At 40.4% G+C, this 12,583-nt stretch overlaps 1 protein-coding gene across 1 annotated transcript; it reads left to right on the plus strand.

The window, feature by feature from the left end:
* The first annotated feature begins 781 nt into the window (after positions 1 to 781).
* On the plus strand, positions 782 to 1,697 carry LOC112200545 (MLP-like protein 43). Its single transcript, XM_024341579.2, has 2 exons — positions 782 to 1,134; positions 1,217 to 1,697. Exons 1-2 carry the CDS (start codon positions 927 to 929, stop codon positions 1,486 to 1,488), a joined length of 480 nt encoding a protein of 159 aa, XP_024197347.1. The 5' UTR covers positions 782 to 926; the 3' UTR covers positions 1,489 to 1,697.
* The last annotated feature ends 10,886 nt before the right edge of the window (positions 1,698 to 12,583 follow it).

A 12,583-nucleotide genomic window follows, 5' to 3' on the forward strand; every position in this document is an offset into this window, starting at 1 on the left:
TAGTTGGAATTAGTACCTTTGGCGGTACAATGAGCGTGGCCCATTATAGCTAATTATGCTTGCAAATGTACATGTATGTACAATTAGCTAGCTAACCAATAAGTCACGGCTCATAACTTCAGCCATAGTGAATAATTTAGTTGAACTTGGGTTCATCTCTATTATGAACCATAAAATTACGGACCTCATACGAACTTTTAAATCTAACCGTGGAATCACGTTAACGGTTCATATCTTAATGACTACAAAACTTTTCCATGTGTCCCCTTGCCTCCTCTCTCTCTCTCTCTCTCTCTCCCCGTGTTCTTCTCTCTCTTTCTTTAGCTGTAGTCCTGGGCAAAACTCCTTCACTATTTCCTCTTCCTTCGACATAAAATTTCAATACCTCCCCCATCTTTCTTTTTCAGAAAATGGTTCTTGCCTACTGGATATGTTATGTTTATTTGTACTGTGGTTTAACCAAATGGGGTATATAATTTTTTTTTTAATTTAAATGGACCAATGATTGTATATCTTTTTTTTTTTTTTTAAAGGGACCAATGATTGTATATATGTGTATCCATTATTCTACGGGATAACGGGAAGCATATATGTTTCTAGGTTAAAATGTGACGTGGTATGGTTTAACCAATGACGTTCCGCCATAATTTGGTTTAACCAATAATGCTCCACCATAATCGGTTCATGATCGATCAAGTGTCCCTACGTTATCTAACTAACTACATTAATTATTGGCCTGATGGAGTACTGTCACTACTTACTTCCACTTCGTTCAAACTTATGTTTACTATGTGTTGGTGACACGACAAAAGTAGTGTCTCTTTGATTCATCTCTATATAAGATGGGGAACGTTTACGGCTATATAGTTCTATAGCAAGCTAAAGCTTTGTAGTTGTTGAAGAGCTAGCTAGCAGCATATATAGAGATGGCTTTGAGTAGCAGTACTACTGGCAAACTGGAGACTCTGGAGGAGGTGGTAGAGATCAAATCCTCAGCTGATAAATTGTACGCGATCATAACCACCGAGCACCATAATGTTCCCAAAGCCTCCTCTGATCATATACACGACGTTGCAGTACATGAAGGTGACTGGGAAACTTCTGGTTCAATAAAGCTCTGGAAATATACCGTAGGTACGTAAAGCATGCATGCTTTTCTACCATCGACTTATATATGTGCTCACAGGGATTTATATTATAAATGGTCTATCTACAGATGGAACTGTTGAGACACTTAAGGAGAAGGTGGAGATAGATGAAGCAAACAAGAGGGTGAGTTTCACAGCATTGGAGGGACATGTGCTGGAGCAGTACAAAAACTATAACAGTATCATTCAGGTCACTCCAAAGAGTGATGAAGGATCTAATCTGGTCAAAATTACTGTGGAATATGAAAAGCTTAATGAAGGTGATCAGCCTCCAAATAAGTACCTTCGCTTTCTGGTCAATGTCATGAAGGATATTGATGCACATCTTATTGCTTCTTAATTGGACTATACGTACACGTACGTGAAACTCCGGGTGATCATGATCTATATATTTATAAGAATAAAGGCTCGTGATCAATCTAGCTACTCCTGTTTGTTTGCCGTTTCCTGACTTGTTTCTTTAAGGTTTTAAGCAAGAATGAATTGGATGTAGTATTATGATCAAGTTTAAAAACGAAAGTATTAATTAAGGTTCAAATGATACTTATGTGTGTGTGAGCTTTACTTTTTTCTTTTGTTTTTGAGTTGAAAAAATCATCAATTATGCATTTCAGCATCAATAATAACACACCTCTAAATGTCGACAATAAGAATTATCATGTAGAAATTACTACAAAGCAACCCTAACATGTGTGTGTTCTACTCTTGCAAGTTTCCTAAATTTTTTAGGCTGACCACAGCCACAAAGGAATGGACACGTTTATTTAAACAAATTTTGTCTGCAACTGAGGGGACATAACAGGGGTATCATTATTTGATATATTTATATAATATTTCAAACGGACAGGTGTCTGTCCCTTAACGGCTGTGGTAGGCCTAGACTAACCAAGTCCTGTTAGTCAAGTAATTTCTAATTTTTTATTTACAAAAATAAAATAAAAATTATGTAGAATAGACTAATCAAGAGCACAACTCTCGGAGTATGATGAAGGTTCACGTCTCTAAAAGTTACTAATAATTAAGGTGATTTCGTAAGATCGAGTACTTTTTTTGGAGTAAAAAAATTATTATTTTCATAAAAACAAGAATATATACATATATATATATATATATATATATATATATATATACGGAGTCGTTCGAGAGCGGACGTCCGCAACCTAGAAAAAGTGCGGACGTCCCTCCTCCGTAGTCGAGAAGGCTGCGATGGCTGCACTGCGGTTGCTGGACTAACCCTCTGGACATTCCGGACGTCGTCACCATCAAGGCGAAGGCTCAGCTGATCGGAATCGAAGCTGCGCTAGGTGAGCTCGCCTAAAACCATGGAAGCCCGTCGATGTCGACTTTGAACCCTTCATCGGCGTGTCCAGCAGCAAGGAGAGGGTCGACTTCAAGGCGTGGTTCTGTCTGGCACGAGCAGCGCTGCCCATCGGCGCCTGATGCAGCTTGGAGGAGCGACGTCCGCGCTTTTTCTGGGTTGCGGACGTCCGCTCCTGATAGTTCTTGTATATGTGTGTGTGTGTATATATATAAAGGGGCATTGACCAAAAGCACCAAAATGAGCTAAAATCAATCCACTTGCCCCAACAACAAATTTTTATTCTCACTAACCCATTTAAAGACAAAATATCATTTTTAGGCTCAGTTTAATTACTAAATTACAAAGCCTGCCATTCTCTCTCTCTCTCTCTCTCTCTCTTCGTATTGTTCAACGATGGCTCTAAGATCCCAATGACGTCGTCTTAGCAGAGGTGGCTCCAACTCCTGAGGCATGGACGACGGTGACGGCTTTGGTGTCGAAAACTGTAAAACCATATATTCATGCTCATAAACACATGCACATCAGCTCGACAACAATCACAAAAGAACTAAAGCTTACCTTCAGCAATCACAGGCATGGATTCCATCTTCTGCAGCTGCAAACTCAATCACTAGAATATAGCCTTCTGTTGCTTACCAACCTTGCTTCTCAATGGACAGAACTAATGCAATAATCGTGGTGGCAACAGGGACCAATTCATCCATATATATAGGAGACTTAAACCTTAGGAAGCTTCCCATTAAACCAGTCCATATCAAATTAGGTTTCCTAGTTAGATTCTTAATGTAACACTTCATTGTAGTATTTCTTGCAGACCAAGAATTGGATTATTAACCTTAATGAACTGATACACTCTTTCATTAAGCTACAATTATTGGTTTATAGTTTGTGTCCATGTTGAACTAGTTTTGACACTAAGCTAATTATCAATTCACTTTATGTTAATGTGAGACAAGTCCATAATGATTCTAACAATCTCCCCCTTGGACTGACACACATTAAGCTTGATAATTTGCACCAGAAAATGTCAGAAACTACTCAACTTACTGTAGAGCGCGCCAGACAACAAAATCAGACTAGAAATTCATTCCAACATGGTCAGATCACAGTCACTTATGCAGAATAAGAAACAGTATACATTTTAACAAAAATGCAGAGTTTCAATACCACAAACACAAGCTCTTGCAATCCACATATGTCAAACCAGAACTGATACGATATATGCTAATGTGTATCAACAAGAAGGCATATACCAAGTCCTACTTTATGTTTCTTAAACCAGAAACTCAAGCAAATTCACTGAACACTGATGGCTTAAAATTATTGCTTGAACCTTAACATCATGCTATACATGATTTAAGCCGTCTGATAGCAAGTATAAAAATTGACAATTTTCAGAACATTTCAACAAAAGCTGCAGCAATAACCAAAATCTGAAAAATACATCAAAATTTCATTGATAACTTTAAACTGTCATTACAAATAAGTTGTGATAAACAAAACTAAAGATCACAACTGAAAACACAAGAACTCAAAAACCTCAAAATTTTAAAATGCTCCAATTGGACTAACTCTCACTGAATTTAAACATCTAAGCTAGCCAAAACTCCAATGCTTGTTGTATGCTTTTGGAATGCAGCCATTGACAATGCCTTGGTGAAAGGATCTGCTAGCTGTGAATTTATGTCAATACTCAAAACAGCTATCTCACCAGACTTTACTCTTTCTCTAATACTATAATACTTTAAATCAATATGTTTAGAATTATTTGATCTTTTACTGTTCTTGCTAAAGAAAACAGTTGCTTCATTATCACAATAAATCACAAGTGTTCCAGCCACAATGTGACTTAACACTTTGGTCTGCAACAAAAAATTCCTGATCCAAAGTCCTTCACACACAGTCTCATATACTGTAATAAATTCAGCTTGCATGGTGGAGGTTGAAACCAGAGTTTGCTTCATGGTTTTCCAAGCAATGGCACCTCCTGCAAGCATGAATACATATTCACAAGTTGACTTCTTGGAGTCTGGATAATTCCCTGCAAAATCAGAGTCTGAAAATCCAATGAGTTTCAGATCCTCCACTTACCTATACACTAGCATGTAATCCTTGGTACTTTGCAGGTATCTCAACACTTTCTTCCCAGCTACCCAATGCTCATGGCCTGGATTAGTCTGAAATCTTGATAAAATCCCTATTGCAAAAGACAAGTCTGGCCTAGTGCAGACTTGTGCATACATGAGACTTCCTACAAGTCTGGCATAAGGCTTTGACTCCATATTCTCTTTCTCAATATCACTTTTGGGACTTTACTTCTTGGTTAGCTTATCTCCTTTGGACATGGGAACTTCTCCAGCTGCACACTTTTCCATACCAAATCTCTTTAAAATTTTGGTAACATAATTCTGTTGAGACAAACCAAGTAGTCTATGTGCCCTATCTCTTTTGATCTCAATACCTACTACATAGGATGCTTCTCCTAAGTCTTTCATGTCAAAATTCTTTGACTAAAAGCTCTTGGTATCTTTAAGCAGTTTTAGGTTACTGCTAGCCAAAAGTATATCATCCACATAGAGAACTAGGAAAATAAATTTGTTCTCAACTGTCTTCAAGTAAACACACTCATCAACAAAGTTTTCTGTAAATCCAAAAGTAGAAATCACAGAATCAAATTTCTTGTACCACTGTCTACAAGCTTGTTTCAGGCCATAAATTCATTTTCTTAACTTGCATACTAAGTTTTCACTTCCAGTTTGTACAAAATCTTCTGGATGCCTCATATAAATCACTTCATCTAGTTTACCATTCAAAAAGGATGTTTTAACATCCATCTGGTGCAGCTCCATATCAAAATGAGCCACTAAAGCCATGATTATCCTAAACGAGTATTTTGTAGAAACTGGAGAAAAAGTCTCAGTAAAGTCAATGCCCTCCTTTTGTGTGAAACCTTTGACAACTAACCTTGCCTTGTGTCTCTCTACATTGCTATTAGCATCTCTTTTGATTTTGAAAACCCATTTACAACCTATAGGCTTCTGTTTGGGGTCAGGTTCAACTAATTCCCAAACTGCATTTTGGCTCATGGAATCAATTTCTGCTTCCATGCCAGTGCCATTGATGAGATTCACTACTTTCAATGGCCTGAAAAATGTAGTTGGATCATTGTCTTCTGCACAGTCCATTTCAATTTCTGCTTCTTGCAGATAAACAATGTAGTCACTCTCTTCCCCCCCCCCCCTCATAAGTTGGTTTTCTTGCTCTCTGTGATCTTCTAGGCTGAGGATTTTCAGGATTAGGTTGAGCTACTTGAGGATTTTGAGGTTCTGCATCAGGGATTGGTTCAGGTAAAATTTCTGGTTCAGCTTGATGATCACCAAGATGCATTTCCTGATCAAGTACTTGATCTTGTGCATCTTGATTTTCTGTAACAGTTTTTGTTGCTAATGGTTCTTGTTCTAAAGGCAATGCTACACTTATATCTCATCTGACACAATTTCCTCAAAATCTGAGGTTAAATCCTCAAAGTTTGTATTGTGAACTTTTTCACTTAGAAACTTTACTTGATGTGTTTTAAAAATCCTAGGTGAATTATGAGCAAAATATAATTCTTAGCCTTTAGATTTATCTGGATAACCTATAAAATAGCAACTAACAGTTTTGGGGTCAAGTTTATTAAAGCTTGGATTATAAATCCTAGCTTCTGCATGGCATCCCCAAATATGGCAGTGATGTAGACTAGGTTTCCTGCCACACCAAAGCTCAAAGGCAGTCTTTTCTATGGCTTTACTAGGTGTCCTGTTGCAAATATAATTTGCAGTTTTTAAAGCCTCACCCTATAGAAATTTAGGCAAACCAGTTGTACACATCATGCATCTAACCATGTTCAAAAGTGTCCTATTCTTTATCTCTGCAACACCATTCTGTTGTGGTTTATAAGAGCTTTAATTCCATTGTCTTGCAAAAACAAGGCAAATGGACCATTTTGTTGGCCGGATTCAGTGTACTTGCCATAAAACTCATCACCTCTATATGATCTCACTGTTTTGATTTTCTTTTCTAGTTTATTTTCTACCTCAGACTTAAAGATTTGAAAAGCTTTCAATGCTTGTGCCTTTCTAAAAGTAGATAAATATAACTGTATCTAGAAAAATCATCAATGAATGTAATGAAATACACATTCCCACAGATAGTTTGATGCCTAAATGGACCACATATATCAGTGTGTATGAGTTCTAGTAAATTTTGGCTTCTATATGCAGTCTTTTTCCTTGTATTGGTTATTTTTCCCTTAAAGCATTCCACACAGTCTGTTAAATCAGAAAAATCAAGTTCATTTAGGATTTTGTTTTTCACCAAAATTTTCAGTCTCTCTTTTGAAACATGGCCGAGTCTTCTATGCCACAAAAATGCAGACTTTTCATTTAGTTTGGTTCTTTTAACACTTGTTAAAGTGCTAGTACTGTTTGTGTTATCTTCAACAAGTAAAATTTCTTGTTGAGCCATTGAACAATTTAACTGTAAATAATAATTCATAATAACACCAGAACCAATTTGAACAAAATTTTTAGAAATAAGAATTCCATGCTATTACTATCAATAACAAGTCTACAACTAGGGCTGCACGCGGATTGGATTGGATCGGTTTTGACTCCAAACCGTCTCTATGCCAAAGTAAGCGGTTTAGACATTTTAGACGACCGGTTATCGAAAAAAATAAACTTAATCCGATTTAATCCAATCCATTTAAAGATGGTTTGGTTCGGTCGGTAAGGCGGTTTTAACCTATATCGCATTAACGTTTTGTTTATGAAAAACTCATAATATAATACTAAAACTCAATCTCAATAATAAAAATTTAATAATCAAAATCCAAAACTAATATTCAAAAAACAAAATCCAAAATAGTTTCAAAATTTTGTCGAAAAACAAATAGTTTCAAAATGTTCACTTATTTGGGTTTTAAGCCCTTGGGTCTAGGATTCAATATATGGTAGTATATCATTTTGAGAATCAAATTATAATTGGAGATTTAGAACTTACTTATAAAAGACTACCACAAATATATATATATATATATATATAAATATATTATGTATATAATTTTAAAATTTTTTCCTATTATATTTAATATATACCGGTTGGTTCGGGTTTCGCGGTTTAAGTAAAAGAAAAACCAAACCAACCCAATTCATAAACGGTTTGGTTCGGTATTGAACCGGCTTTCATATTTTAACGCTAAAAAACCTTAACCAAACCATATTTACCGGTCGGTTTCGACCGGTTTGGCCGGTTTGTATTGTATTTTGCACACCCCTATCTACAACCAGATTTTATTAAAAGAGAAACTGAAACCAAATTCCTTCTCATGGAAGGTACATAAAAAACATTGTCCAAAACTAACAATTTTCCTAATCCAAAATCGAGCTTTAAGGTGCCAATAGCCTTGACTGCCACTCTCATGCCATTGCCCACACACAGGTTCACTTCATCACTTTTTAGGATTCTCCTCATGAATCCCTGTAAAGAATTAGTAATATGAATAGGTGAGCTCATCTATCCACCAAGACTGTGGTTCAACATTTGTAGGATTAATTTCTAAAGAAAAAACTGTATTAGAAAAAATCTTACCCTTTTTGGCTAACCAGTTCTTGTAGCCAGTGCAGTCCTTTTTCATGTGTCCTACTCTTTTGCAAAAGTAGCACTTGAACCTAAATGGCTTGTTTTCCTTGGCCACTGTAGCTGTTGAACTCTTAGTTATAGCTTTGGTAGGCTTGAGCTTGTTGTGGGGTTTTTTCTTCTTAGGCTTCTTTATGAGATTGATGGTTGTGGCAGACTCTTTTTCTTTATTAATCATGTCTTCCTCATCCACACAAATGAATATGAGCTCATCTAGAGTCCAGTTACCCTTTTGAGTATTGTAACTGGTCATAAGATGACTAAAACTGTTAGGCAAGGAATGTAGTGCATAATGCACTACCTGCTCATCCATGTAGATACCTCTACTAGCAAGGCTGTTTTCTATGTTACCAATCATAAGCAATACCCTCTTAGGGGGGGCCCACAAGCCGTGGTGGTACCCAACCGTGACATGCATCCCATAGCCCGATGTTCAAGCTACTCCACGGTAGTAGGAAGCGGCCAATACCTCATCGGGAAGGTGGCTTCTCGGCCTTGCTAAGTTGCCTCCATAATAGGCCTTTCTACACTAGAATAGTGGTTTTAGCATCCCACATTGAAAAACATGTAAAGGAAGGAGTCTCCCTCCCCTATAAGGAGACTCCTTCCCACTTACTCAACATCCCATTACATCTCATGTAATCCTCTTAGGCCGCAAGGCCCAACACACTAGTTAAGCTTTCAAGTGGACGTAGTTTTCCGCTAAGGCTGGCGAAAAACCATTATACTTCTTGTGTCTCTCTCTCTGTAAAAGTTAAATAGACCCCTCGGTCACCAACATTAACATTGGCGCCGTCTGTGGGAAGCCAACAAAAAGGCTTCGTCACTTACCATGAACTTTGACCTGCTAGGGTCAAGTCAACGCCCATAAGGGCCGGTCAATGCTTGGTCAACACCTGCAAGGGCTAGTCAACGCCAACAACAAAAGATCAACGATGCACTACTTATTCAAAAAAAAAAAAAAAAAACTTGGAGTGCTAATTTACTCTGGACACCCAGAAAACTTCTCTGGGCACCCATGACCATTCTTCAAATCATCATCAGCGCTAGGTGCTCCAATCATGGTCAGCGCCAGACACCCAGCCGTAACAAACGCAAGCTCGTCATCCTTAATACTCAGCGCCTTGCACCTTCGCTAGACAAGGCACAGCTGGGCATCACCGCTGACCGAGCAGCTTCACCCCCTAGCTTTACCGCTGAGCAACTCCTCCGCTGGCAAGTTTTCGCTGAACAACACCTCCATTAAGAAGCGACTGCTAGCTAAAGCTCCGCTAAGATCCTCCGCCAGCAGCAAACCGCTGGCCAAAAACATCCGCTGACCACTGGTCATCATCTGCCTGAAAAACATCTCTTTTGGCTAAGAGCTCCTCTGATCGATAACCTTCCTCTATCGGAAAATCATCTGCTGACCAAGCCTTCGGTGGCAAAACCTCTGATGGTCAAAGCTCCGTTTCTCCAACCGGCAACGGCCTCCACTGGGCAGCATCACCGATGGCATCCGCCGTTAGCCACAACAGTCCGCCAAGGCTCTGCCAACCACCGACCAAAGTCCCTCTCCGCCAACCCGCTAGCAAAGCTCCGCCAAACAGCTAGCTTGACCGTGCACTTGCCGCTCGGCGCACTCACTTGATCCACAATCATCGAATCCCCCAATCATCAGCCAAGCACATAACTTGCAATCTACAATTGCAGAGGTCTCTGACATCGATCAGCGGCATCCGCCAACTGCAACAAGCCCAATCGACAAACACAATCCAAATCTGATCTGGACACGTACCCATGATCAGCTTATGCATTACTCAGACCCAACCATCTCGGATGTTGAGGAGTTCACTTCACTCTGGGTGTTGAGAAGCTAATCCAAATCCGACCACCATTACTGGTCTTCAACTATGGCTTCAAGCTCCTACAGTGGTCAAATACGCGAATTCACGAGCTAAGTTTGACCTCTTACTCTTTATTTAATTCAAGTATCACGTGGCCATGGTTTAAGCCACATAGTCAGCAAGTTTGTCAAACCAAGCTTGATTAAATTTGACAAACACTTGTATATGAAGTGGAGACGCAGCACGTGCTATCTACTGACCATTTGAGAATCTAGGCACATGCGACCATACTTATTGAAATTGCTAGGTGCAACCATCTGACCACAACACATGCCATGTCTTAAATGAATGGTAGAAGTACTACGCTCATGTGCAAACACACATAAACATATATGTATCGCATGCTTTCATTGGATGCATGTCCATCTATTTGGAAACGGGGCAAGGGCTTATCACTTATTAATAACATAATACACCTTGACGACTTGATGCTTAATCCATCTATGCAAGGGCCACATATATCCATGCTTTGTACATGTCCGCCATGCATAATTTGTTAGCTGTACTCATAATTTGTCCCATATATTACTGCAAGCCATAATTGGCTGCATGCCATACAAATAAACAATTATATGTACAAGCTTTTTCATTTTGTCAAGCATGACACATTAATGCTCAAATGGGATATGTCCGTCATCGTCAGCAAGCATGTCTATTGCTTATATATGCCCTTAATTGGCACATGATTATCCTGTCACGGGCATGTACGTTTATTAAACATAGCCACTATGTCATGCATAAAGATTGTGCTACGCACACAACCACTATATCAGCTACAACATCAGTACATTGCTTATACACTTTTGTCTATATATTTTATCATAGTATATATGCAAGATGCTAGTGTTGATTTTACATACTCATGTACTAATCACCTATTTTGTTTCAAGGAGACATAATCATCGATGACCTCTCTAATTAGCAAAATCATCATCCTTCTACGAAGGAACTTCGCCGGAGCAATGGAGCGTCATGCTTGGACAACTCCAACATGATTTGGGTACTTACAATGATTCCAATTCCAATTCGCTCCAAATCGGCATAAGATAAGTAACTATATCTTATCTTTTATGCTTTTTCAATTTGAGCTATCGCTATACCATGCTTTCATAACTTTTGAGCATGCCCACAACATTTTGTAGATTTGGCAACACTTTTTAGGCCTCACATGCTAGATAAGCCATACTTCGCATTCTGGTCTCAATGATCCTTAAGCATGTTTACAAAATGCAAAATGTTATTAGCAACTTCATTACGAATACATGTTATACACATATGCCATGCTTCTATTTAATTGCAACTCAATTAAATAAACATGTGACACTTACTTAAACAATCTATGCCATGCTTATTTGTTGTTCATACAATTAGCAAGATTTACATGTAAACTATATGTAAATATTTTGTCTAGCCTCTTGGCCACCATATTTTGTCAAACCCTCCCCACAGTAAAGAGACCTAAACATGTCTAAAGACTCCACGAGTCTATGGTCCACGACCAACCGCCAAGCGGTAAGGCACGCCTCATAAAGACGATGACCGCTACACGGCATTACAGTCAAGCTGTTCTCCTCGGGGAAAAAGTAAAGGAACCGGTTAACACAGCCCATGGCAGCCATTGATCCGGCGGCTAACCCCCGACGCTTGGGTATCAAAGATTTGGCTCGCTACCTAACGCCCACCGCCTCCGCGGCATCCCTGAGCTCCGCGCTCACGAGCTCCAACGCTCACGCCTTCGCGGCACCCCCGAGCTCCGCTCTCACGAGCTCTAATGCTCACGCCTTCGCGGCAACCCCGAACTTAAGCTCACGCCTTCCCGGCAACCTCGAGCTTTCCCCTCATGCCTTCCCAGCACCCTGAGCTTTCCGCTCACGTCTTCCCGGCACCCCCGAGCTTTTCGCTCACGCCTTCCCGGCACCACCGAGCTTTCCACTCACTCATTCCCAGCACCCACGAGCTTTCCGCTCATGCCTTCGCGGCAACCCCGAGCTTCTCGCTCATGAGCTTCCTCTCACGCCTTCGCAGCAACCCCGAACTTCCTCTCATGCCTTAGCGGCACCCTCGAGCTTCCGCTTATGCCTTCGCGGCAACCCCGAGCTTCCCGCTTACAAGCTTCCGCTCACGCCTTCCAGGCAACCCCGAGCTTCCGCTCATGCCTTCGCTGCAACCCCGAGCTTCCCGCTCACGAGCTTCCGCTCAAGCCTTTGCGGCAACCCCGAGCTTCCATTCACGCCTTCTCGGCACCCCTGAGCTTCCCGCTCACGAGCTCTAACGCTCACGTCTTCCCGGCACCCTTGAACTTTCCGCTCACTCCTTCCCGGCACCCACGATCTTTCCTCTCATGCCTTCCCGGCGCCCCCGAGCTTTCCTCTCACGTCTTCCCGACAACCCCGATCTTTCCGCTCACGCCTTCCCGGCACCCCTGAGCTTTCCGCTCACGCCTTCCCGGCACCTCGAGCTTCCCTCTCACGCCTTCCCGGCACCCTCGAGCTTTCACCCTCTTGCCTTCCGGCATTCCCAAGCTTACACTCACATCCCCTCGACGTAAT

This window comes from Rosa chinensis, chromosome 4 (assembly GCF_002994745.2).
Source record: "Rosa chinensis cultivar Old Blush chromosome 4, RchiOBHm-V2, whole genome shotgun sequence".
In the NCBI taxonomy this organism is placed as follows: domain Eukaryota; kingdom Viridiplantae; phylum Streptophyta; class Magnoliopsida; order Rosales; family Rosaceae; genus Rosa; species Rosa chinensis.